The following is a 26,488-nucleotide window of genomic DNA, read 5'->3' as shown; positions in this document are numbered from 1 at the left end:
GCAGTGGCATATGCTTATAATCCCAGCACTTAGGAGGGCAAGGCAGGAAGATTGTTGACCATAGAACTGCTAAGGCCGTACTCACTTCCTTTCCTTTTTTGATAATTCGTTTACTTCATAAGAGAGACAGTCTCACTGTATTGGCCAATCTGGGCAGCCCTTCCAGGGGTCAAGGGATCCTCTGACTTCAGCCTCCTGGGTTACCTAGACTAGAGGCTGATGCCCCTGAACCTGACCTTTTCTTGTTATTTTATAATAGCCGAAGGTTAAGAGAAGCGTACTATTTCTCCAAAGCCGGCAACTCTGTGATCCTGTAATCATTCCTAAGTGTGCAGACAGCACCAGATTATAAGTTCAGCATGGCTGTTTGTATTGCTTTGGAGTCATTGGTGATTATTTTCCTAAGGATCTCAGTAAAATAAGGAAGTCATTTTTAGATTTACAGCACATGTGATGTTCCGATCCACAGATCTACTTAGTACTTTTGAATCTTACTAGGGATCAGATACTAGAAGCCTTTGGACATGTAAGATGCAATACCTCAGCAGCATAGGCGGCAGCATAAGCTACAGTGCTCATGTTTTGAGTTGGTTATGGGTCTAGTGGTTGGCAAGTCAAAATTGTTTACATTTTTACACACAGAAGTTTTCTCTAAAGTGTCTTCTCAAGAGTAAAGCAGAGTGAAATTATTCTTTCGATTGTTTTAAAGTATGACATGAAACCCTCTATAAAAATAGAAGCTTTCTTGGAATGTGAGAGACTGAATTGGTGTATGCTAGACTAGCACTGTATAATAAGTTTTCTTCATTTTTTAGATCTATTTTTTATTTTTTGTGTATGAGTGTTTTACCTGCATGTGCATATGTGCACACATGTGTGCCAGGTGCCTGTAATGAGAGGACATCAGATCTGGAATTGGAGTTATTGATGGATATGAGCTACTATGGATGCTGGGACCTGAACCTGGGTCCCTTGCAAGAGCAACATGTGTTCTTAGCTACAGAGGCATCTTTCTAGCCTCCAAAGTTTTCTTAATAAGATAAAGGTGCTTGAAATCTGCTACATGCATCTTCCTAAAGTTCTTTAGTTCATGTCATCACATGACCTGAGAAATACTGGCAGTAGTCTGTAAAAAGTGATGCCTACTTACAGCGTTCTTCTCACGCAGGGGCATCCTTGTAAGTCCTTGCTCCTCTGTTCTCCAGGGTAGGGATGTATGATTCTTGTCTCTGAGTTCTCTCATGATACAATTGTTGTTATTTGACCCCTCCTCCCTTCCTTTTGTTGAACCTAGGTATCTAATCAGTCATTAAATCCCATGGATTCTCCCTTGGTTTTCTCTTACCTTCTCTGGTCCCTGTCTTTATTACTCTCTCACTATTGTTGCAGCTTACCAGCCAGTTATCTTGGACTGGTGTGGTCATTGTTACATTAAAATTCCTCAGCAGATCCCATTATCTTTAGCGGCCACGTGACCCTTACCCAGCTTGCATGTTATTACCTTACTGCTTTTGTCTGCAGAGCTTAGCAGTAGCGTCACCAGGAATCGCCTGAGTATCTGTCTTCTCGTGCTCCTGTCGCCGCTGCATGAGGGTGTGGTGCCAGCTGTGGAATTTCCCTTCCTCCCTTGTGTAATTTTCATGCCACACTGAGCTTCATTCTTTAAAAACAAACAAGCAAAAAAATGTTTTCCCAAAAAGTTCTATTATAGACTAGGAAAAGAAACAAAAACAGATGAATTAAAAAACAAAAACAAAATAGGGGCTGGAGAAATGGCTCAGTGGTTAAGACCACTGACTGCTCTTCCAGGAGGCCCTGAGTTCAATTCCCAGCAACCACCTGTAATGGGATCTGATGCCCTCTTCTGGTGTGTCTGAAGACAGCTACAGTGTACTCACATATATAAAATAAATAAATCTTTAAAATAAATAAATAAATAAATAACTAGAACAGGGTACCCTATTGAACTATTTATTCAGGTAAGAGGAAATAAGGAAACTGATTTGAGATGGTGGATGGGTTCAAGACCCAAACTGGAAGTTCCTTCTGGTGTGTTTGCTCTAGTCTGTCTGTCCTTCCTGCCTCCTTGAGGCAGGGTCTTGCTGTATTACCCTTTTTGAAATGTTTCTTTTTTTATTTGTTCTCTTTCTTCCTCCCTCATTCTTCTGCCTCCTTGTCCTCCCCCACCCCCAAAGAATAAATTGTCTCAGTTTTGGGCATTGAAAGCTGACAGTTTCTGAATATGAAATACTGTTTTAAAGTCATACTTTAAATTCTGAAGCAGTTTCCATTAAGATTCTTAATACAATTGATACCTCTGTCTTGAAGCCTGTGTCTTTCAGCTTCCCATCCTAGTTTTCCATCCCGTGTTGTCCCATCTGTTCATTGATTGACCCATATTCTCTGTTTATTGCCCTCTTAGGCTTCCTTCTGCACTTTGTCTTAATAACCTTTCTTTAATCTGTGAAATTGGTTCTTTTCCGTGTACTTAAATGTCTGTCTGTCTATGTTGTCCTCACAGCAAAGCTCTTTGTGCTGTTTAAATCATCAGAGCACAGTCTGTAGTGTCAGTTCCTGAGCGGGAGGGTGGTGCCTGACGGCGTTCCCTGTTCTGCGTCATTTCATCCGCTGGCCAGTTAGGAGACCTAGCTAGGTCAATTTTTTTTTTTTTTTTTTTTTTTTTTTTTGAGCCATCCAGCTCTTCAAGTTAGCAAGTTAGCTTCATTTGGAAGCTGTTATATTCTAAATGATTTTGGGAAGGTGTAGGAGGGATGACAAGATCTTGGTAGGTAGTGTGGGACTTGCTATGTAGATAGATCAGCAGGTCTCAAAATCAGAGGTCGGCCTGCCTCTGCCTCATAGTGCTAGAATCAAAGGTGTGCACCACCACACCCTGAGTAAGTGTATCTTTTATGTGGGAAACTGATCAGTTTATTGTAAACTGCTTACAGTTTACAATAGTTAGTCTCTGTTTTCAAGGACTTTGAAGAGGGGTAGAGAAATTAGATTCTCTTTATAAACCTGCTATGTAATTTATTATAGTCTTCAGTTTTGCATTTTAATTTCAGAATGTTTCAGGGATCATGCCAGAAACTTCCTGAGGCCCCCCATACTGAAGAAATGAATAACAACTGTATACCTTCTTTACCTTACTGCAAGCACACACACTCTAGTATTCTCATTTTTGATTATTTAGATTTTCCTTAAGAATGTATAGTTACCTTATGTAGGTTTTGTAAATTCAGTTTCAAAATGTATTTAATGTGTCCAGACTTATCTCAGTTTGCCTCATAATCAATATCTTATTCTTTCTACTACCCTAGTTGTGGGAAATAAAAGGCATTTCTTCATTAGATCTCAGATCACTAGGCTTGGCTGTTAGTCCTGTTCCCTCATCCTTTGCCATGCCTCTGGGAATTGGCCTGACGAGAGAGACTTAAGAAAAACAAGACAACATACAGACACAGAGAAAGAGCTGGGGTGGTTGGACATGGCTCTCAGATAAAGAAACTGCAGCACCCCAGAAGCTCAGCATGTTTATTATATGGAATTGAACAGGGGTTGGGTGGGGGCTGAGTTAGCCCCAGATACACAAGGAGACAAGGTTTATGGTATACAGCTGAATCAAGTACACTGTAGCTGATCACAGTAGAAACAGTCTCTGTTGTGGAGCCGGCTTTCAGGCTGGAACATCCTGGGTGGGAAACCCATGGTGGACATTTTCTGCTCATACTAGCTTTGTCATTGTGGGAGCCTCCCTCCTAGGGAAAGGCTTTGCTGTTTTCCCTTGAGTCTGGGGCTCTGGGGTCTTTGACATGGCTGTACACACATTCACTCAGGTCCTCACTCCCTGGGAACTTTGGAAGATGTGATAAATGGCATACTTAAAAGTTAAAATACTTATATGTTGTTGTTGTCTTGGGGTGTTTTGTTTGCTCATTTGTACTTTTTTTTTTTTTTTTTTTAAAGATAGAGTCACATATATCCTAGACTGGCCTTGAACTCCTGATATGTCAGCTTTCCAGTGTATCACCACATCTGGGTTTTTATTTCCTTCTTAGAATATTTTTTATTTTAATGATGAAGAATATATCAATACCTTATACAGTTATTCTTTGAACAATAAAATATAATTTTTATTTCCATAAAAATTATTACTAGCAAGTTTACTTTCTTGTTCTCTGAAACTAGGTACATTTTTTAAAAAGTATGTTTCTGGGACAGAATAGAGTAACAGTTAAATACTATGCTGAACTTGGGGAATTTCTAATCTCTCTTCCTTATTATAGTCTTACTGTTCTCCGTCTTTTCATTCTCCCTTCCTACACAAGCACAGATTACTTAAGGTGAAAGCAGGAAAGTAACCAATAAGAGAATTACATCTTGGCAGTCTTTGTTTTCTCTCTATTTAAGTCCTCATGCTATTCTACAAAACTGCCAGGTATCCCTGTTGCTTTAAATACTTTATTCAAATGAAGTAAACTTGAAATATGATTATGTGAGTAGTTCATTTGGCAATATATAAACTAGCTAGATGTATGTCAGAATGTCCTTATCTTAGTAATAGTTATTAATAGACAGTCCTGTAAATACATTTCCTCAGTCGTGGGAGGGGATAGTAGTTGAGCTGGCTAACTAGCTCTCTAGGTATAAAACTAGTTCTGCAGTGTGCAGTGTGGTATTTTGCATTGCTGTATTGTTTTACTGTTCTCTTTTGCTTCCTAAAGAAAGTGCCTCTTTCTGCTTTTAGTGTACCCGACAAATTATATCTGAGAAACTAGGCCGTGGCTCAAGAACTGTGGACCTTGAACTTGAAGCTCAGATTGATATATTAAGAGATAATAAGAAAAAATATGAAAACATTCTGAAACTGGCTCAGACCTTGTCGACGCAGCTTTCCCAGATGGTGCACACCCAAAAGCTACTTGGAGATGCATTTGCTGACCTGAGTTTGAAGTCTCTAGAACTCCACGTAAGATTACTAAGAATAACTCTTAGGGGTTGTGGCTGTGAGGGTATTAATAGAAGTCTCTAATAGAAGTATTCTGAGAGGTAATTTTTCCCATTTATGATTCGCTAAACTCTTAGTAAAATTGGCAATGTTGTGTTTGTTTGGGTGCTGGACATTGAACCCTATGACCATTGGTGCTATTCCACTGGTCCAGATCCCCAATGTAATGAGTTTTTAAGGCATTATTTTTATTAAGAAAAAAAGTTTTTTTTTTTTTTTTTTTTTTTATGAGTACACTGTCATACCAGACACACCAGAAGAGGACATCAGATCCCATTACAGATGGTTGTGAGCCACCATGTGGTTGCTGGGAATTGAACTCAGGACCTCAAGAATAACAGTCAGTGCTCTTAACCACTGTGCCATCTCTCCAGCCCCTCTCTGCTTGCCTCTTATCACCTGTGTCTGCCTCCTGAGTGCTGGGAATAAAGGCATGTGACAACACCACTCAACTTATACAATCTTTAAGAAGACCCAGATGACTCTCGAATAGATGTCAGCTAGAGGTTCTAGGAGAAAGTTCTTGGTGAAAGAAGGAAAAAGATTACCTACTATACCCAAGCCTACAAAGAATAGTAACCATTTATGATTCTTTGGTGGGATATAGAGTAAGTAGGCACTTACTGTGAAAACCTCTTACTAGTCTTGGAATATGCTGAACAAATAGTCACTTGCTTGAGTGGACTTGGGGTATGTCTTTACTAAAATTATTAAAATAAATTAGATTTAGGGCTAGGATATAGCTCAGGTAGAGTGTATGTTTAGCATTTCTAAAGACAGACATGTAGAATGAAGGTCTTCTTTTTTTTCCTAGCATTTATTTATTTATTTATTTATTTATTTATTTATTTATTTAACTATGGAACAGAACATTCTTGTTTTCAAACAAAGTCTCTGTCTGAGGCCAGGGTCTTAACTCCCTACACAACTAAGGATGACTTTGAATTTCTGATCCTCCTGCCTCTGCTTTCTGAATGCTGGAATTTATATGTGTGTACTGCTGAGCTCAGATAGATGTTACTGGAGATCCAACCCAAGTGCTAGGCAATCACTCTACCAACCAAGCAGAGGCCCAAGCCCATTGGAAACTTCTTTGAACACTTCTTTTACTATTTCGTGACTCTTGACGTCTGGTTGTTTGTCTTACCTAAACAAACCTCCTCCCTACAGATAATCCTTCTCCCTACAGATGTCTAACCTGAAGAAGTAGATCATTTAAAGAAGAAAATCACTTGGTCCTAGAAACTTGGATAAGAAATTTGATACAGATATTGATACAGCACAATAATAAAAATACAGAAATTCAAATTTTAGATGATCTATTAGACTTACAGAATTTGCTTTTGATTGGGTGCATGGATTTATTTCCAGGGTCTTTATTTCTGTTGCATAGGTCTCTGGGTTCTTTTTTTTTCCCCTTTCCATTTGTTGAGGTTATAATTTAATTGTATCATTTTGTCTTTCCCTTTCCTTTCTTCAGATTGTCCCATATACCCTATCTTGATCGTCAGTGTGTGTGTGTGTGTGTGTGTGTGTGTGTGTGTGTGTGTGTGTATCTTTAAATACATAATACTTGAATGTATGTTTTAGGGATAGGCCACTTGGTTTTGGATGGCCAATTGCAGTGCTTTTCCCTGGGGAAGACTATTTCTCCCTCTTTGGTATTCCCTAGTGTGTGTAGGATCGAGGCCCTGTGTGAATGCCTCTCCCCTTAGTCATCCTCATCCCTGTCCTTACCCCCAACATTTCATCCACTCCCTTGCCACAGCTGCCCCCTGTCCACACCCGTGCTAACATGCCTGTGGGTGGTGTCCCATGTTCTAGTATACAGTGAGATGGACTCCTTAGTTTTTGTTAATTGCCATGCTTATACAAGTCTAGTTTTTTTGTTTTGTTTTTAATTTTTTTTAAAAAAAGACATTTTTCTTGTGTAGCTCTGGCTGTCTTGGAACTAGCTCTGTAGACCAGGCTAGCTTCAAACTTGCAAAGATCTGCCTGTCTCTGCCTACCAAGAGCTGGGATCAAATGTGTGTCATCACGCTCAGCTATAAATCTAGTTTTTATAGTTTTCTTCCTCTTTATTTGCTGATTTTTTAAAAAAAATTTTTTGGCTTTTACCTCTTAATGAATGTGAGAGAAAATAAATACAATTATAATATTTTAAAATTTTCTAGAAATTAAATAAAGTGTTCTGATGTGTTTTAAATACAGTATTATATATAAATTACATTTATTTATATTTCATATGTAATTTAGCTTGTAGAAAATATCAAAAACATCCTGCCGTTATACCTTTGATTGTAAAGATTCTGTAATGATGATAGAAGGAATAATTGCCTCCCCATTGATGGAGTCTGTTTTTGAGACAGGGTCTTGACCTGTAGCTACGATTTGCTTGGCCATGGAACACTTGTGTTGTTTCATCCATCCAAGTGTTAGGATCACAGGTGTGCAACATTCTTCTCACACATTTCTACATTTGTAGTCAGTCTACACAATTCAGAAAACCAAGTCAGGAACAAAGTACATGAACCTCTCTTAAATGAAAAATGTTTTTAGCATAATGTAATTTTGCTCTCCTATTACTTACTGAATTATTACATCATTTATCATCTGGAAATGTAATTATAAGCATAGCACTACATTAAATTTTCATCTTCTAGTTAACTTCGTTACTTTTTTTTTATAGCCAAAATTGAAGTGATTTACAACAGACTGGAGAATTCAAGTTGAATGATACATCTTACAGTAAAATAAGATTACTTTATTTGGTCAGATGTGCTTCTGAGTAATCTGCTTTGCCTGGGCACTTGCACTGCTGAGCATGAAGAGCTTGTTCTTGCCACATAGGAAGGAGTTGTCTGAAATGTTGGCTGGGCTGAGACATGGTTTATTAGAGTGAACTGAAGCTGGTGTTGAGTGAACCTCTCAGCTCTGTGCCCAGATAGACCTGATCTTGCAAGGCACCTGGACCACATAAGTTTACAAAGAAACGTGTCTTGTCAATATTTATACTTTGAGGAGATTCAATCAAAACACAAAAAGAATGCAATCTATTTTATGTCTGAAAGTTTTAACCAATTGTTACCTAATTTGGTCCTGAACGTTCTAACTTCTCTGATTAATAAGCTGCTGTATTTTCCCCACACAGCTGTGCTTACAGTATAATGGAAACAAAACTGGAAACAAAAATATTCTCTATAGTACAAAGTAATTTAGCATTTAAAATTATTTAGATTTAGCTGTGTATCTGGGCTAATGATAATTTTGATTTACTAAACTTTCAGTAATTATGTAGCTAGCTATGATCTAGAGTCTTACATTTTTAAAGATTAGCAGAAGTAAAACCTTCGGTTGCTAGATTCCTAACCCAAACATTTCCCATTGATAATATCTTTACGATTTCTAAGTCATGTCCAGTGATTAGTGGAGCAGTTAAAATGTCGTCTTTGTTTTAGGAAGAATTCGGCTATAATGCAGATACACAGAAGCTGCTGGCTAAAAATGGAGAGACTCTTCTTGGGGCCATTAATTTTTTCATTGCTAGTGTGAACACCTTGGTGAATAAAACAATTGAAGATACACTAATGACTGTAAAACATTATGAAAATGCCAGGTGGGTATTGACTTTATGTTGTCTATTTTACAGATGACTTGTATTTAGTTAAAGTTTTTGGTTCCTAACAAGAGACTGTCCAATCTGAGAAGATAAATAATGTACTATCAAAAAAAAAACAAAACAAAAAAACAAAAAAGATGGTTAGGAGGCTCCGAGGAGGCAAAACTGCTTGTTATATAAGCCTCCTGACTGGGTCAGCACCAGGGAGTGTATAGAGGTGGAAAGAGGGAACCACATCCACAGAGCAATGCTCTCTTTTTCAAAAAAGAATGGCAAGTTGGAGGTTAGTTCCCAGAAAGAACAAAGTGGGAGAGCAAGGCTTTGAAGAAGGCAGGGACCAAAGCCGAAGAATGCCTCAGGAGTTGTTTATCCACATGTGGATCCCGTACCCCCGGCGCTTGATGCTGCCACTTCTTCAGAAGTAATTTTCAAAAGGTCCTCAATACTTGGCCTCGGGAATGTCCAGTTGGTCTTTAGTCATACCCCAGCCTTGCTTGCTAAGAGATAGGGAAATGGAGAAGTTCTCCATTGTAGCTTCCTTTGTCCTACCAAGTAGACACCCTGGAATCTGACCTAGTGTGAACCAGTCACTGTATTACTGGTGAGCAGTAATACACTGTGAGCAGTCACACTGCTTCCACAGTACCAGCTCTTGATTTTCATTTACCCAGGTTCAAACTGCCATTAAATGTTTTCACTTTGACCTTATACACAAATATTTTCCTTTATCTTGGTGGTTTATAATACAGATTTCCAAATGTACTATTTAATATGTATATCCCTCTCATGATTTTGTTAGGTGAACAAAATGTGTAGTAATAACTAACTTTAAATATCTAAAAATATTCTTTAAAAAGTACCACATCCATAATAACTTTTCAACTTTTGATTCCACATCCATTTTCCCCTTTGTCCTGACATTGTTGTTTATTGTCAGCCTCATTTCCTGGTAGTGTTCTCTGAGCACTTGGAATGCTGTCTTTCTGTTACGTTTCCATAGCATAATTGAAGATGGTGCAAGTCTTACCTTGTAGGAATAGAATTTGACCTTTGACCTCTTACCTTAGCTAATGGCAGCCCTTGTGAGACTTCACAAGGCTTCGAAAGCTTGTATCTCATCATTTTGTAGTTGGGTGCTTATTCTGAGGTCTGTATTGTCTATGCTTTATACAGGTCAAAACCCAGGTATGTGGAAAACTTAATTTTTGATTTTTATTACAAGAAGAAGTGCTTCTGTTCTGTTCTGTTTGTAATTTTCAGTTTAACATTAATGTGGTATTGTTACTGGCTTAGAAATAAAGGTCACGGTAACAGCTAAGACTATCTGGTAGGAAGTGGGAGGTTGCTGGTTTGCAGATTATTTAGGCTAAAGACTTACTTTATTTGAATTATTTATTAACATGATAAAATCAGGTGGTGGAAAACAGAACTGGAAGCAGTCTACGTAAAGATTTATTTCACTGACATTGAGAGTGTTCTGATGGAGCTCCCCTTGGCAGCATCTGCAGTAATGGATCTGCCAGTCTGCTTAAATCCTTTCTTCGAAGTTGTGTTTTTCATGGATTCATATGCCCATGAATAAAAGCTTCATTTGTCTTATTTCTGTGTGGATCTGTTCTAAGTTTGTCTATCATAATCTATCTCTAATCATTTTAAACTGTTTTTCAGTTTTTCTAGTTCTTAGAAGACTAGAAGATTCAAAGATAAGAATCCTCTTTTACTTGGTTGTGTCTTGAGTGCTAGGGCCAAAGGCAGGTGCTACCATGTACAGCTCAGTACAGAAAACACTTACATTTGATGTACAGAGGAGTAAAGTAAGTCTACGAAGATTGGATGGCTTGCTTACCTGTACTTTCAAATGACCATTTGGCTTCCTGTCTTTTAATCTAAAATTTGAGCTGCAAGTGTAGTTCAGAGATAGTGTCTTGCCTAGCACAACAAAACAATAATAATGTAATTTTTAAAACCATAAGATTTTCATGTCTCATAATGAAAAACAGTTTTTACATACCATAATGAGAACCTCAAAGGAGAATGCGGTATCAGGTCTCAGGATATACAATGTATTGGCCTATTTGGAACCTTTGGATAGTTACTTAAAGGAAACCTTCAGACAACCTCACTTGTGTGCTTGTCAGATTGACAATGATGTCATCCCATAACCATCCTTTTTTATTCAAATTACACTAGCATATTCTTTGAGTTTAGCTTGGGGCTTGACTTTTGCTTATCAATTCTCTGAGGGCCTGGTTAGTAGTAATACTTGGACATTGGCTTCTTAAGGGATAATATTGAAGAATAGTCTAAACTTCAGAGTTTTAAGTAGCAGTTTCTTTTTTGTTTGACAGATTTACTGCCTATTATGGGAAGGGTCATCCATTTGACCAGCATTAGAAGTGGTAATTAAGGCAAATGCTGGGTGGTCCGTTAACCCTGATATGCATTGTGTACAAGTCCTTCCTGGCCTTCTCCGAACAGCCCATTCAGTGTTTCTCCACAGCAGCAGCAACAAGGCAGTCAATTGTGACCTTTTCAGATGCAGACACCTGTTTTCCATAGAGTAAAAAGCTCAGTAACAAGTTGGTAATCTTGAGGTGAAAGTCGAGCCTGGAAGGATGAGTACCTGTCCCTGGGTGGCACTGAATGCTCGTAGAGAAGCACTGCTGGGAAGCTCTGCTTTGCTGTCTACAAAATGAACGGCAGAGCTAAAGAGTGCAAGTTCAATACTGTAACTTTGCATGTATCTCAGTGAGCGAGCGCTGCTGTTTTAAGAACTGCTGGGACGGAGGTTTGGAGGGTGTTTGTCACATCCTCCCAGCTTTGGTTTGCTTCTACTTTTTTGTTTGTAGCTTGCTTTTAGCTCTTCCTTTTTTAATACTAAGTATTCTAAAGGTTTTGAGTAGGCAGCTGGGAAGGTCATTGCTAACCGTAACAGTACTGTCACTTCCACAGGGCTGACAGAGGTGCTGTGTGGCTGCTGGGAGATCACAGAGTGAAGTTTATGGAGTAATTAGCAATTGTCTACATTCATTCTATGTGGCAGCAATTGTATTTTCAGTGTGGTGGGTAAAAGTGACATTAGTATTTATTATTTAAATACAGCAATGAGAACATTTTAAAGTGCATGCGTGACATGCATTGGTAACCCTCAGTCTGACTTCTCTGACCAGTTTGCTAGGCATTCTAAGTTGGCTGGTCTCACCAACTTTGCCTCATTATTATTAGCCAGCCCACAGTAAGGAGTGATAACTACTTTGAACTTGGTTTGACATCTGTTGAGGTTGACTTTTTTAAAAATTTAAGTAGTTGCTAAATGTTGAAGATTCTGTCAATTAATATTGTAAATTTAGAAAAGAAATAGATGAGTTTTAAGAAGCAGCTTCCCCCATTCATTCATACATGTGTGCATGCACGGATTTTACAGTGCTGGAGAACAAAGCCAGCGTCTCACACATTCTAAAGCATTCTAGTACTGAGCTCCCCAACCCCTTGAATATTAATAACTTTATTTTTAGGGAAAAATGATTTCAAAAGCATCAAATGTAGACTATATGTTTTGAGAATTAGTAGAAGACTGTTGTTTTTCAGCCTATCTCTTGACTGTCCCAGAGTTTTCTGGTATGCATTATTCTCTTCTTTTCAGAATTGAATATGATGCGTATCGCACTGATTTGGAAGAACTGAACCTTGGACCACGTGATGCAAACACTCTGCCAAAAATTGAGCAGTCACAGCATCTGTTCCAAATACATAAGGAAAAATATGATAAAATGCGCAGTGATGTTTCTGTCAAATTGAAATTTCTTGAGGAAAATAAGGTAAGTTTATTCTTTGCTTTCTGATAGGTTTTCATGGATTTTAAAATAGTTGCTTAAATTCACAGAAATTAATTTTTTTCTAATAACTTTTTCATGACAATTGCATAAAGGAATTTGGATCATAACTAATTTGAGTTTAGATACATAATTTCTATTACAAGATTCATCAACCATACTGAGTCATACATGTTCTCATATGTAACAACTGAGTGGATAAAAAAAAATACTTGTGTTCAACTCTGATCTTTAGATTGATGTTGGAAAACAAGTACTTTAAGTAGTTAAATAATGGAGCTTTTTATCAGGTTTAGTGGCCCATGCCTATCGAAGCATTAGGAAACAGGCTGGTCCTGGTTTTATTGTGTGCTTCTTTTTCTTGGGTGCTAGGGATTGAATCCAAGCCCTGGGCATTCTGGGTAGGTAAGTAGTCTACTACTGCTCTATGTTCTCAGCCCCTGAGTTTTCCTTTGTGTGAAGGATCAGTTTCTGAGTTTGAAGTGTCTTCTTAGTTTTCTGTGGAAGATTGTAGTTGTAAGTGAGAGAACCAGTAGCAGTCATGATATAGCTAGGTGTTGCTCTGTCCTGTGAATGGATCTTCCATGGAAACAGTTCCTCTTCATATGCTGTCTGCATCTTCTGAAACCCTACAGGCCTTCAACCATACTTGCTTCCAGGTGATCTCTGAAAATTGACGTGCAGTCAGTCAATTACTGTAGCATATATCCAAGACAACTTATTTATAAAGTGAAAAGGTTGGTTTGGCTCACAGTTGGCAGAGGTCTCAGTAATAAGGTAGAGCAAGTATCAGACAAAACTGCTTACCTTGTGGCAACCAGGGTGACCCTATTTCCTCACTAGGCTCCACTGCTTTGGTTTCTCTTCCTTTGCTTGTGGTAGCTTTAGTTTTTATACTGTCTTATTGTTTTGAGACAAGGGCTCACTGTAGCCCTGGCTGTCCTGGAACTTGCTATGTAGACCAGGCTGGCCTCAGATTCACAGAGATGAGCATGCCTCTGTGTACAACACCACACCCAGCTGTTTTTATTTTTGAGACAGTGTTTTAGTAGATAGAAAAGGGCTGGTCTTGTGTTCATGATTAGCTCTACTCTTGAGTTTTTAGCTAAGCAGGTGTGTGCCCTGTACCTGGCCTTAGGCCACACTTAAAGATCTACTCTCCCTAGTAGTGCCATAGGCTGGCAGCCAGGCCTTTTATACACAGTCTAGTGGGGACATTAAAGATTTAAACTGTAGCAATTATTTTTATTTACTTCTAGAAAACTATATTTATATGCTCCCTCATGACATCAAAGGGCTATGTTAAATTATTACCTTCTTGTTTCCTTTAAGCCCATATTTACAATAACATCTGCAGAATAACGTATTTCTTTGGGTTCTACCATGTCTAGAAATGTTATTCCATTTTTAAAGAGACTGTGATGAAAATATTCCCCTGGAAGCAATACAGTGATAGAAAAAGAAAGCTAAGTAGCTTATCAGAGAGATTGTCCAACACAGTCGAAACTGCACAACCTTTCAAAGCATTCATTAGCTAAGGCCCACAAGATTAGGTTCATTTCAGCCTCAGATATATTAATCAATTACATCGTTTAGTATTTTGATGGATATTATTGTATCAATATTTATATATTTGTTGACATTATCACTGATATAGTACTTAGAAGAGCCATGGTCTAAAGTAATATGTATGCTGATAACTTTGCAGCTAGCCAGGTCCTTTCTAAAAAATTTCTTTCTTTCTTTCTTCTTTCTTTCTTTCTTTCTTTCTTTCTTTCTTTATTTATTTATTTATTTATTTATTTATTTTTACAGTCCAATCATTATCCCCAACCTGGTCTGTCCATTATCGTTATCAGTCATTATCCCCAACTGGTCCACAGTTTCTCATCCCATTCCTCCTCCCCCTGTCTCCAAGAGGATGTCCCTACCATCCCCTTCCCCCACCAGGCCTTCCAAGTCCCTGAGACCTCAAATCTCTCCAGGGTTAGGTGCATCTTCTCTCACTGAGGCCAGACTAGGCAGTCCTCTACTGTATATGTGTCTGGGGCTTCAGACTAGCTCGTGTATGCTGCCTGGTTGGTGGCTCCGTGTCTGAGAGATCTCAGGGGTCCAGGTTAGTTGAGACTGCTGGTCTTCCTATAGGGTCACCCTTCTCTTCAGCTTCTTCCTGCCTTTCCCTAATTCAACCATGGGATTCCCAACTTCAGTCCATTAGTTGGGTGTAAGTATTTGTGTCTGTCTCAGTCATCTGCTTGTTGGCCCTTTCAGAGGGCAGCTGTGCTAAGGCTCCTGTCTGTAAACACACCATAGCATCCTTAATAGTGTCAGGCCTTAGAGTCTGTCCTTGAGCTGGATCCCAAGTTGGGCTTGTCACTGGACCTCCTTTCCCTCAGTCTCTTCTCCATGTTCTTCCCTGCAGTTGTTTTAGACAAGAACAATTCTGGGACAGAGTTTTTGACTATGGGATGGTAACCCCATCCCTCTACTTGATGCCCTGTCTTTCTACTGGAGGTGGACTCTACAAGTTCCCTCTCCCGACTGTTGGGCATTTCATCTAGGGTTCCTCCTATGTCTGGATGTCATTTCTAAATTTTAAATGTCAGTCAGATGGACCTTATTACAGCATTATTTTGTAAGCATTGAAAACATTTTCATGTTGGGAGTAACAGAAAGTTAGTTGAAATTTAGACACCCAGTCAGCAGATGTAAAGGATGAAATAGGATAAGGTGATATGTGCCTTAATCCTAGCACTGGGGAAGCAGGAGCAGGAGCACCTGTGAGTTCAAGCCAGTATGGTCTGGGGAGCAAGTGCCAGCCAATGCTGTGCAGAGACCGTGTCTCAAAGATTAATTAATTTAAAAAATAAGTAGATATTTACATCTTATAAGGGATCTTTTCACCAAGTGGACTGCTGAACAGCTTGAGCCCAGCTGTCCCAGAGGGTCATTTCTGTGGTAGCATAACAGGGATTGGTGACAGATGGGATAAGGGTACAGGTGGATCTTCTGTTTAAACCAATGTTCAACTTTAAATAAGGGTGGAATATTGATGGGAGATGGTAGAAGTTGACTGTTGTATGTTCAGAGTTTGGCTTCCTGGGCCAAACTTCTGTATTATTACTGAAGAATAATATCATTGTGTCTATTCTTTTTTTATTGTAAAATATAATGGAAAATTATCCTTGTTCTCAATGGATTTTGTGTTCTGGGATTATTGTCTTAGTGTTTGGAAGCTGCTAGAACAAAGTACTATAGATACATATCATAAACAAAAAATATGTTTCTCATATCTCTAGAGACTTAGAGGTGAAGGCAGCAGCAGACTTTGTGTCTGGTGAGGACCTGCCTCTGACACATAGAAGGCTTTCTTGCTGCACCTTTACCCAGCAGAGGAAGAGGAAGGGGTCTAAGGCCTCTTTTAGATGCACGTTAATCCATTCATAAAGACTTGGACCAAACACCACCAGAGGCACCTCTGTCCTGCCATCTCCTGGTTTGAGGGTTTTGAAATGAATTTGAGGGGCACAGCATTCAGGCCATAGCAGCATGATTGTCATCAGCTAGATTTTAGAGTGAACAGTAGTCAGTGAGGTCTAAAATAAAGTCTATATGCAACTGATCTTTTATCCCTTTTACTTAATGGTTTAAAATTAGGAGATATTATCAAACTGTTAGTTATAAGAGTTATCTATAATTTGAGACTTTGTTCCAGGAGGTGGTGGCACATGCCTTTAATTCTAGCACTTGAAAAACAGAGGAAGGCGGATTTCTGTGAGTTCAAGGCCAGTCTGGTCTATAGCGAGAGTTGTGGGGTAGCCAGAGCTATGCAAGCTTGTCTTGAAAAATACCAACAAAACACAAAGGATCTGTGAGAGAACTTTGCAGGATTGCATGGTTTAACAACTTTCACCCTTTTGATTGTTAATAATGAGAACAAAGGGAACTGTCTTTCGTACAGTTTGCCTCCTTGACAGCTTTCAGTTCAGTTTTGTTCTTCTATTAAACTACTTCTGAATCAATTGCTCTCTTATACATAGATGTAAATAATCTATTTAGGAATTGAATTTTTACAAAATATAATGCAGTTCTTGTGTGTTTGTTTGTTCAATGTGTATTGGCTTTAAGAACAGTATTCCTGAATGTGGTAGTTTATAATTTGATGTTTTAAGGACCTGGTTTTGTAGTTCTTTGTAGGGCTGGGGGTGTTTTGTACTGGTTCTCTGGCTTGTGGCTTTTCATAGTGATAGTTCTCAATAGGCAAGCACTCTTCAACTGAGTTACATCTCCAGCCAACTCTCTGCTAAAATGAGAGGCCAAATAGCAAAGTGCTGGATAGTTCATAAAACCCAAGGCAGAGCGTTCTTGAGTATGGAACAGTCAGCCCTGTGGTGATGCTATTAAGTCTCAGGGTTAGTGGTTTTGTGGCTCCTTTTTATAACTTAAAAAAAAAAAAAAGTGAGGCTGGCCATAAGATAGGTTCTGTACTGTTTTAGAAGCCAAGGTGTTTCAGTATGTTCTTAGGATAGCTTTGCTGTGCTTTGGCAAAACAAAATGGATATACCTATCCATTTGAGCGGATATACCTATATATATCTATATACCTATCCATATGAGCAGCAGCAGCAGCAGAGAGACACTAAGCCTATAGCTGAGAAGCTTGCCCTTAGGTACCAGGACTCTGACAAAGCTGGTCCTTAATTATTACACTGCAGAAAATAATTTCAGGACCAGAGCTTTGAGTAGAGTGCTTGCCTAGCATGGATTCAATCTCTAGCACAGGGGAGGAAAAAAGATGTACACAAGATTGCAATCCCAGAATTTGAGGCTTGAGTGGGAAGAGGATCTGTCACTACATTGAGGTCAGTCTACACAGAATACTGAGAGGCTAGTCTGGGCTACAGTGTGAGACCATGCCTCAAACAGACAACATGAATTTCAGGGCTGAAGGGAGCCAAGATATTAAGTGTAATTGTCACACGGGCCTGGGATTTTCTCAGGCCTGGGATGGCAGAGAAACTTAAGAGGTGTGACTACTGGGTGTGGGATTGTCAGCAAAGAGAGGCACCAGTTACATTGCTCAAAGAATATAATCTATAACTAGGTTAGAAGATTGCACAAAGGTTAAAAATTAAGTAAAATTATAAGGTGGTTTGCTTATCATAAAATAGTCTTCTTGTAAATGAAATTGAGAGGTGAGCCTGTGGTGCGTTGTTCAGATTAAGGGCCAGAGCATAGCGCTGCTATGTGAGGACACGGGCTCTGGCCCTGAGGAGCACAGTCAGATGCTGCCTTTTACTCTCTTGTTTGAGAACTCTCCGGGACTCGATTACACAAACCAGGTCCTGGTGTGAGAGAGGATTTTCTTTCTCTTCCCATGTCCCTTCATTTTTCTCTGTTTTCTCTTGCTGCAAGGGTGCACTGCCGTGAATGTGTGTATGTGTGCATCCCTCATACTGAGGAGCAGATGGCCATATCTGAGCTTGTTACTCTCCCTCAGTAAGAACCCATGTTTCACTTTAATGTATGCTCTCTGCCTTCCCTCCCCATGGCACAGTTGCTTGCCTTTAACTTATACAATCTGTATTACTCTCTGATTTGGCCTTCGTTGTTTGCTAAATAACACTGAGTTCATAGCAGTGAGGACTCAGTTAACTAGGTTCTTGGAATGTTTCACCTTTCATCATTTCTCCTTTTAGACCTTTAAATAATGTTGTTTGAGGTATTTTGTGACCTAAAGCAGCTTGTTTATCCACCATTTGTTCTTTCAAGGCTCAAAACAAAATATAGGCCACTTTAGTAAAAACAATGGAAACCAACATTTTTGGTGCTCTATACAGTCTGAAAATAGGTACTGAGCCCTCCTTTAAGCCTTCATGACATTCAGTGATGGTTAAAGCATCACCACAATGTGCGCACTCCTCCCCACAGTGGAGGTCTACTGCAGGAATTGCTCAGCCATCCACCCTGGCTCACTGCCTTGAAACACTGGCTCTGACTCTCTTTCTGTACTTATTGTTGATATAGAAAGATGCAGATTAGCTCAAGCAACTCACTTGTTTAAACAATTCTTGTGTGCTGGAACTACCGAGAATGTGAGATGCCTGGTTTAAGGTTAATCGGAGCCTGGGAGTGAGCATGTCTAGTGTGCTTGAGGCCCTGGATGCTAGAACTCAGCACCAGGAAAGAGAAGGTAAATGACAGGTGTTTTAGAGCTGAGTATGTTGAGGGTAGGGTTAAATGTTTGAAAGCATCCAATAAAACCATGTAGGGTATAAATCTAAAAAGTAAGGGTTCATTTGTTTTTAAAAAAGATAAAATTACTCTTACCTTAAGACACTGTTAATTAGCTATGACCATCAAATGCAGGTTTATTTCATTAGTTTTTATTTTAATAACTTAAAAGATGGTGGGGGTCAGAGAAGGATAGACTGGATTTGGGTAGAGAGTTCAATGGCAAAAAGAACAATTCACATTTTAAAAAATCAGTTATTCTTGTAAATAAATGAATCAGTTATTCTGAGTCTGAGGTTGATATAACAACAGTTGTTTATAATCGGAGTATTTTGCATAAAATAGTAGCATTCTTGTGAGTGACTTCTTGGTTGCTGTTCATGCTAGGCAGGCGCTCTCCCTAGCCCTAGAACTTTTAGGGTTTTTTTTTGGTTTGGTTTTTTTGTTTGTTTGTTTGTTTGTTTGAGACAGGGTTTCTCTGTGTAGTCCTGGCTGTCCTGGAACTCACTCTGTAGACCAGGCTGGCCTCGAATTCAGAAATCCGCCTGCCTCTGCCTCCCAAGTGCTGGGATTAAAGGCATGTGCCACTGCTGCCTAGCCTAGAATTTCTTTTTTAACACTAAGTGTATTATTTCTTTTCCAATATATTATTGCCATCTTACTTCATGTGTGAATTATGAATTTTAATTCAGAGGGCTAAATAAAATGGTTGGGCGGAAGAAAGAATGCATGGAAACTAGAAAATGTCTGATTTGTAAATAAACACACACTGGGACAGCGGCTGGGTGGCTCTGACTTGGCACAGCAGGCAGCTGCAGAGGACGTGCAGCACTTAGAAACTGAGGATTTGGAAAACTTGGAGGACCACGTATGGCTTGCTTACTACATGTACCTTCAAGGAGAATGCCACACTCTGCTTTAGTTAGTTTGATTTTTCTCTAGTGCTGGGATCTGGAGCCAGGGTCTTGCTGCTAAGCTGCAGCCCCTGCTTCAATCCAGACCTCTGAGTTTAAAATGATTGTGCCAGGGGTTTAAGGCACGTGTTTACGGTTACCGAGTATGTACTAGCCACAGATGAGACCTCAAACTCATCATGTAGTTGAGGGTGTCCTTTGGTGATTCTCCTACCTACCTCTTAAGTGCCACCAGCCCGGGATGTGTGGTACTAGGGATTGAACCCGGGATTTTATGTGTGTTGGGCAAGCACTCTAAAAGTATATTCTTGGAATGTTTGTCTTATTGTCAAACAGAAAGAACGTCAGCTTGTTAGTGTCTTAAAGTATCCATGCCAGTGATCAGCTGTGTAATTGTTTTTACAACAGGAATATGAGTACTTGGTGTGTTCATTCACATAGATCAAGTGAGATTAAGTAACAGTAGTAAAAGAATCTTCCTTATTCTAAATAAAAGTGAGTTAAAGTTCCTGACTCTGATAGACTACTAGTGTGTGATGCTGAGCACAGAAGGACTTGTTGACAGTTACCAAATGTGACCTACCTACATTTAGATCCTGTAAACATTCCTTTATCCGTGTATCTTGTTCAACCATTTTGGTTACCCATTCTCGTTCCTTTGGTCCTCCTGACTGCTGTACCTGGTTCCCCTCTTTTCCCTCTCCCCATCTCCTTAAATAGCCCAGGGTTCTGCGTCTTCCAGATGTCCCTGCCTCTGGCAGTGCTCTCCCACATATCTGTAATAAACCTTTTCCTCCACCATACCCAGGAGCAGTCATGTTCTGTTCCATTCTGTTCCCTTCCTTTTCCTTTTCACTTCTTTTTTTCATTCACCAGTATAACAAAATACGCAGTATTTGTCTTTCTTAATCTGCCTTCCTTTATTTAATCTAATGATTTTTCATCCATTTTCCTAAAAATATCATGATCCCATTTTTTAAGAGCTGAATACAATTCCATTGTATAAGTACCACATTTTCTTTATCTGTTGATAGGCACTTGGTGCTTCTATTTCTTCGCTGTTGTCAATGGTAAAGCGATGAATATGGATACAGAGATACCTCTGTGGTAAGGTTTAGTGTTTTAAGATACTTGTAGCTTTCTTGAGAGTCTTCTGAGCTTCCCTCCAGGAGGGAGTTTTCCATTCTGGGATGTTGAGACAGGTGAGTTCCATGGCTGTTCTGGAACTTACTCTGTAGAACGGCTAGCCTTGAACTCAGAGACAACCTGCTTCTGCCTCCCAGGTGCTGGTATTAAACGTGTGTACCACCACACACAGCTCTATTAAATTTTTTAATCCATATAAATGTTCTGCCTAAGCCAGGTGTAGCTGTAATCTCAGCTGCTCAAGAGGCTGAAGCAGGAGGATCGTGAGTTCTAGACCAGCATGGGCAATATGGTGAGCTGATGAAACTCCACGTAAAAAGCCACAGAAACAAAAAACCCAGTCCCTTCTATTTAACAGCACATATTGAACTAATGAGATGTTTCAGCAAGTAAGGATGCTTGCCTCCAAACCAGGTGACAAGGTTAGTCCTGGAGAGCCACATGGTGGACGGAGAGAAGTGACTACTGCAGGTTTGTTGTGGGAGCTATTTAAATCTCCAACCCGAATAAGACCGGTCAATGAAAACACAACTCGGTAATTATGAATATATTCTGTAAGCCTAGATTGGGCAGATACCCCTACGCTACTCTGTTCCCCAGCTATGAGACCCTTATATCTTGAGGGTTTTTCAGACCCTGTGTTTGTCCTTCTACCTCCTGCTTCCAAGTCGTCCTCCTCCGTCGTCCTCTGTCATCTTCTCTCTCTCCTCTCTTCTCCCTAGTTGCCCTTTCTTTCTCTTCTCCCCCCAGTCGTCATCTTCCTCCTCCATTGTCTTCCTCCAGTCATTCTTCCCCCTGCGCTCTTCCCACCAACCTTTATTTCTCCACCTCCCCTTCCTCTGCCCAATCACTGGCTCCAGCCTTCGTTTTACAAATTAAGATGGGCAGAAGGTTCACTAGAAATCACCTGTGTAATGACTCACACCTCCTCTGCAGCCCTTCACAGGAAAGGGGAATTAGTATGAAAATGTAAGGCCAGGGCCAAGGCCACAACACAGGTTGTCCTTGGATCATTGCATGTTTGCTCTGGTATATGTACACACACAGAGATGGTTCAAGTTAAATACATTTTCTTCTAAGGAGAAAGGAAAATATATACAGCTGGAATATCTTTTTAATAACATGCCTCACCATTTCTCCAAATTAAGTCTCAAAATAGACTATTTCTATTTTCCAAATACAGCCAGAGCCTATAATTCCCTGCTTTGCTTTAAATCCTGGTGATCAATTCTGTGCTAAGAAGAGAAAGTGAGCTAACGTAAGCACATGAGTTACCTCCCATCATCCTTAAAGGACAAAGTAGGAATCATGTGATGGAGAAAATATTTGCTCATATGCTAGTTGTTTTTAGCTCGTGGTTAAATGCCTTTCATATTACTGTTTTTTCTTCTAAATCCAAGTAGAGGGGAAGTGTTTTGTGGTTATGGTATTGCTTCCTTCTCTCTTCAGAAATCAGACAAAAATGTCTCTAAACCATGAGCAAAGAGAACTGTGAGTTGAGGGCTGATTTTGAAATTAGACTTATCCAAATCTTTCTTAACCAAAACTGCTTAGAGCAGTTTGCAGAAGATGAGTGGAGATGACATCGAGTTGTGGCTGGACAAGCACAACAGGCTGACCAGGTTAGTTTATCAGTTGTGCTCATATTTCCAACAAAGTAATGTGTTCTAAGGGCTTATGTTTGGTTGGTAGGTTTAGGGATTTGGTGTTTGGGTTTTAGAGACAGTGTCTCATGTAGCCCAGGCTAGCTAGCTGTGAACTCACATTATAGCTGAGGGTAACCTTGAGTTTCTGACCCTCCCTTGTCTCCACTACTCAAATACTAGGACTTCATAGGCATGTATGTTTTCTGATTCTTCCTGGTTAGAAGTGGCCAGCTTATGTGCAAGGTAGAGTTGGAATTTCAGGTTTCTGTTGGGTATGGTAGAGGAATGTAATAAATAGTACCACCTTCTTCTTTCAAGAGGACTCACCTACAAACGTGTGTGCTTCTAAACCAAGGTGCTGCACTGTACCTGTTCTGTAAATGTGGTGGTGTCTGTGGGCTCCTTGACTCTACATTTCACTGATCCCACTAGCCTTGAGCATCTTCCAAGTTGGTTTGCCAGATTTTGTGATTTTGTGTTGTATATAAGTTTGGGATGTGAAATGGGGCACTATTGTCCTGGACTGAGTCTTAGTAGTTTCTGTCTCTTGGGTTGGTTACATTTAGTGAAAAGTTCAGAGTAAAATCTCAAGACAATAGCAGTGTTTGGGTTTAACTTTGCTTCTTGTAAGCTTTCTGGGTTCTTGTCATGACTTGGCACTTTGATCCTGTCAGAACTCGTCTGTGCTTTGTTGTGTGTGGTCGAAAAACTACTTGATAAGAGTGATTGTTTTTTTTTTAAAAACAATCTTAAACTTAAAAAGTGTTCTTGTTTTCTGTCCTCTTAAATTTAAAATCCTGATTTTCTCTCTTTTGTGGAACAGCATTGACTCCTGGGCCTTACACATGCTAGGCTGTACTCTGATGAACTTTGCTGCAGCCCTTCTATCTAAAGCTGAGCAGATTACTGCTTACAGTTTGTAAAAGAATTTATAAATCTCATTAAAACATTTCTCTTAGGTAAATGAGATCAGAATTTTGTATTTTTTTAAGACTTTAGATTTATAATTTTTTCTTAAAAGTTAGTTTTCCATGATGTCAATAATACATTGCTATTTAAGAAAACAGTTTTGTGAATAGTGGTGAATGGGCCTTTGTTTTCAGTCAGTTCTGTATTACATCGTGTCCAAATACCAGAAGGCACAAGGCTTTCTGCTCCCTAGATGACTTTCTGTCCACTCTTGGCTCCATTTTGTCACTAGTGTAGTGAGCCCTATTGTCTGATAGAGAACTTAAAGAGTTAACCTCTTGTAATACCTATCTGCACTTCCAACACACTGTTTGTCTTCTGGACCCAGGAACACCTGAATGGACAGAACTAATTCTGAACAGGTCAGGAGGGAGGTAATGGTGTGAGAGGGATTCTGTTCACTGTGTTTCTTGCATCATTTCTGGGAAGTTTCTGCCGTAGCCTGTCTCTGGACCTCCGTGTATCCAGTGCTCTCAAGCCCATGGTCATCAAACTCTTTTAGAAGATGGCTAACTCTCCCAGCTTCTTTTGAAAATTAGCTTTAAGAGCTCAGATGCTCATGCGAATGACATACTTGTCTTCATTTCCTCTAACAACTTTCATATTTCCTCCTTCCACCTGCCCCCTCCCCATGTCACCAGGCCCTTCTTCAGTAAAGCATTTTGTTGTGTTGTCACTGCTGCTGTCTTTAATTACCTTTATGACCAGCATGGAGTCGTGGATGAATCTAAAGTCCCAGCATTTGGTCAGTGGACACTGCTCTCTGAGAAATCTGTAAATGGAGGACACTTGTTACAAGGATTTTGTAGATTATATATTTTTATCTATGTAATCCACAATTTTGTTGTTTTAGAGAGTGCTTACCACTCTAGGGCCAGTGGGACCTGGGAGAATATAGCTGATAAATGAGAGAGACTAAAGTCTCATACAGTAGCCAGCTTTATTCAGAGCATCTGCCAGTTTATACTCTGCGGGTCAAGAGGAGTGAGTAAAGTGTCCAATCACAAAGGCAAGCCACATGTGACAGATAACATATTTTTCCATAGAGGCATATAAACAAATAACAATAGCCAGTTGTGATGAATAATTTGAAGTAAGTTCACTCCTATCTGATACCCTGAAGGGGCACAAAAGCATAATGTAAGAACAGTTCTGTGTTTTTGAAGAAACTGAGGTCACAAGATTCTTGTCTTGGTTTCTTGGAATTTTCTTATAAGCTCTCAGAAATCTTACACACTTCATTCTTATACCATGTTCCTACAAGAGAGGTTTAGTGACTGACTGGCCTGAAGTCTCACAGCTGGACTAGAGTTCAAACCACCTAACTGGCTCCAGAGCCCTGCTTTTAGTTAAGCACAATGTTACACTGCTGTTCAAGGTACAGCTCTTAAAAGAATAGTGGGAATATATAATATAATAATATATGATAATATAATGCTGGGAAGGTAACCTTGGAAGACTAAATATGTGTGACCACATCTAAACAGAGCGCAGCCACGTGGGAGGAAAGGGAAGATGGAGAGAAGGAAGGGTGTAAGTGAACGGTGTAAGTCAGTATAGAAGGCAGCAGACATTTTTGCCTAAGGAGAGAAAACCTCTGCATTGATATTTGTCTGTTGTTTGAGATGTGTTCTAAATGTGTGGTACAGGCTGACCTCAAAAGTATGAGCTCTTGAGATGCTTCTGCCACTGCTGGAGAAGCTGAGACTGCAGATGCCCAGTCAGCACTCATAAACAAGTCAGTGTGTGCGTGTATTGGAGATCAACAAGGCCTTAGTAGCTTTCTACCCCCATTTCCTAAGGCTTTAGCCTTCTACTCATCTGTGATTTGCTGAATTGTATCAAATGAGTCAGACATGGAGCTCTCCTCTTCTGTCCTCACTTGACCATACTGTCTTCTTGGTCTCTCTCCCTTCCCGGTGCCAGACCCTCCCCGGTATCTTAATAGTGTTTCTCCTTCTCTGCTCATAGTTGCTTTGGCCTGACAGGCATGTGAGCTAATGATGTGATATTTCAGGAACCTAGAGGAGGGCTGAGGGGGGCCTGCTCATAGCTTCTTTTTCTTTTGGCGTCTTCCTGGAAATATTGGTAACAGACAAGGAAAACACAAAATGTCGATTTTGAAATAGCAGGGTGTGGGGAGAAAAGTTAATTCTTGGTATCCTAGTAGTTGGGCACCTCTTACAGGATGGCCTGTTGCACCCTGTCTCCATATGCTTAAGTTAGTCTTTTGTTTCAAGATTTGGGTATATTTGATGCAACTCCTATTTTCTAGACTTATTGGGAGGCCAGGTAATTACTTTGAAGTACCTCACAATATGACCGTATTTATTAAAACTAATAACGTATTTTAACTGAGTGATAACCTCTTATTAAGTTAATTCTCTGAATAAGAAGATGTGTATAAGGCTGAAGCATAGCGTAGCTCTTAGGCTGAGTAACAGCCTGGTATGCACAAGGCCTTTGGTCTTACTGCCGTGCTGTCTGTAGGGCAGAGCTCACCGTAGGACTTTCTGTAGGAGCAGTTGGGTTGCAGATATGCTTGGCTGTTAAGAACCCGACAGACTTTTCCACAGCTGTGCTGGAGTTCAGTCACTCTGCATCTTTACCGTGGTGGGCTCCCCATGTGGGGTTAATGTAGATTTTCCCAATACTAAGGATGTAGGCCGTATCTCCATGTGCTCATTTAGCCTCTATATAGTCCTTGGTAAAATAACTATTCAATCTTTTCCATTGCATGTGCTGGCGTTAACATCTTACTAAATTATTTATATGTTCTGTAACCAAGCTATTTACATGTTTACCTTTCATTTTTAGGGGGGTATGTAAAAAGTAAATCTAAAAACAGTGTTGGTGTGTTCTTGGTATCCCTGTAAGTAATAAGTAGTTGGAAAATAACTGAGTTATATGAGTTTAAATAAACTGACTTTTTGGACAATGTTTGCTGCTGTTTGATTTCTTACAAAAAAAAAAAAAAGGCAGCATTTAAAAGTATTCAGTCTACCCAGATTTGTGTAAAGCTTAGTCTTAATGCTGCCCATACATGGTACGTGTCTGGTGCTGTATTGTAGCATGCTAATTGTAGATAATGTTCCCTTTTCTATACCTCACATGGC

At 39.7% G+C, this 26,488-nt stretch overlaps 1 protein-coding gene across 10 annotated transcripts in view; it reads left to right on the top strand.

Annotated features, from left to right (window-relative positions):
• Arfip1 (ARF interacting protein 1) overlaps positions 1 to 26,488 on the top strand; it is a 79,855-nt gene that overhangs the window by 51,204 nt on the left and 2,163 nt on the right. For all 10 annotated transcript variants that reach the window (XM_034500523.2, XM_076932594.1, XM_076932592.1 and 7 more), the window contains 3 exons: positions 4,751 to 4,972; positions 8,470 to 8,627; positions 12,274 to 12,448. In XM_034500523.2, the coding sequence (XP_034356414.1) occupies positions 4,751 to 4,972; positions 8,470 to 8,627; positions 12,274 to 12,448 (555 nt within the window). The remainder of the gene's footprint in view (positions 1 to 4,750; positions 4,973 to 8,469; positions 8,628 to 12,273; positions 12,449 to 26,488) is intronic.

Source organism: Arvicanthis niloticus, chromosome 4 (genome assembly GCF_011762505.2).
Source record: "Arvicanthis niloticus isolate mArvNil1 chromosome 4, mArvNil1.pat.X, whole genome shotgun sequence".
Taxonomy (NCBI): Eukaryota; Metazoa; Chordata; class Mammalia; order Rodentia; family Muridae; genus Arvicanthis; species Arvicanthis niloticus.
The sequence above is the reverse complement of the archived record's forward strand: the minus strand, read 5'-3'. Positions and strand labels throughout refer to the sequence as shown.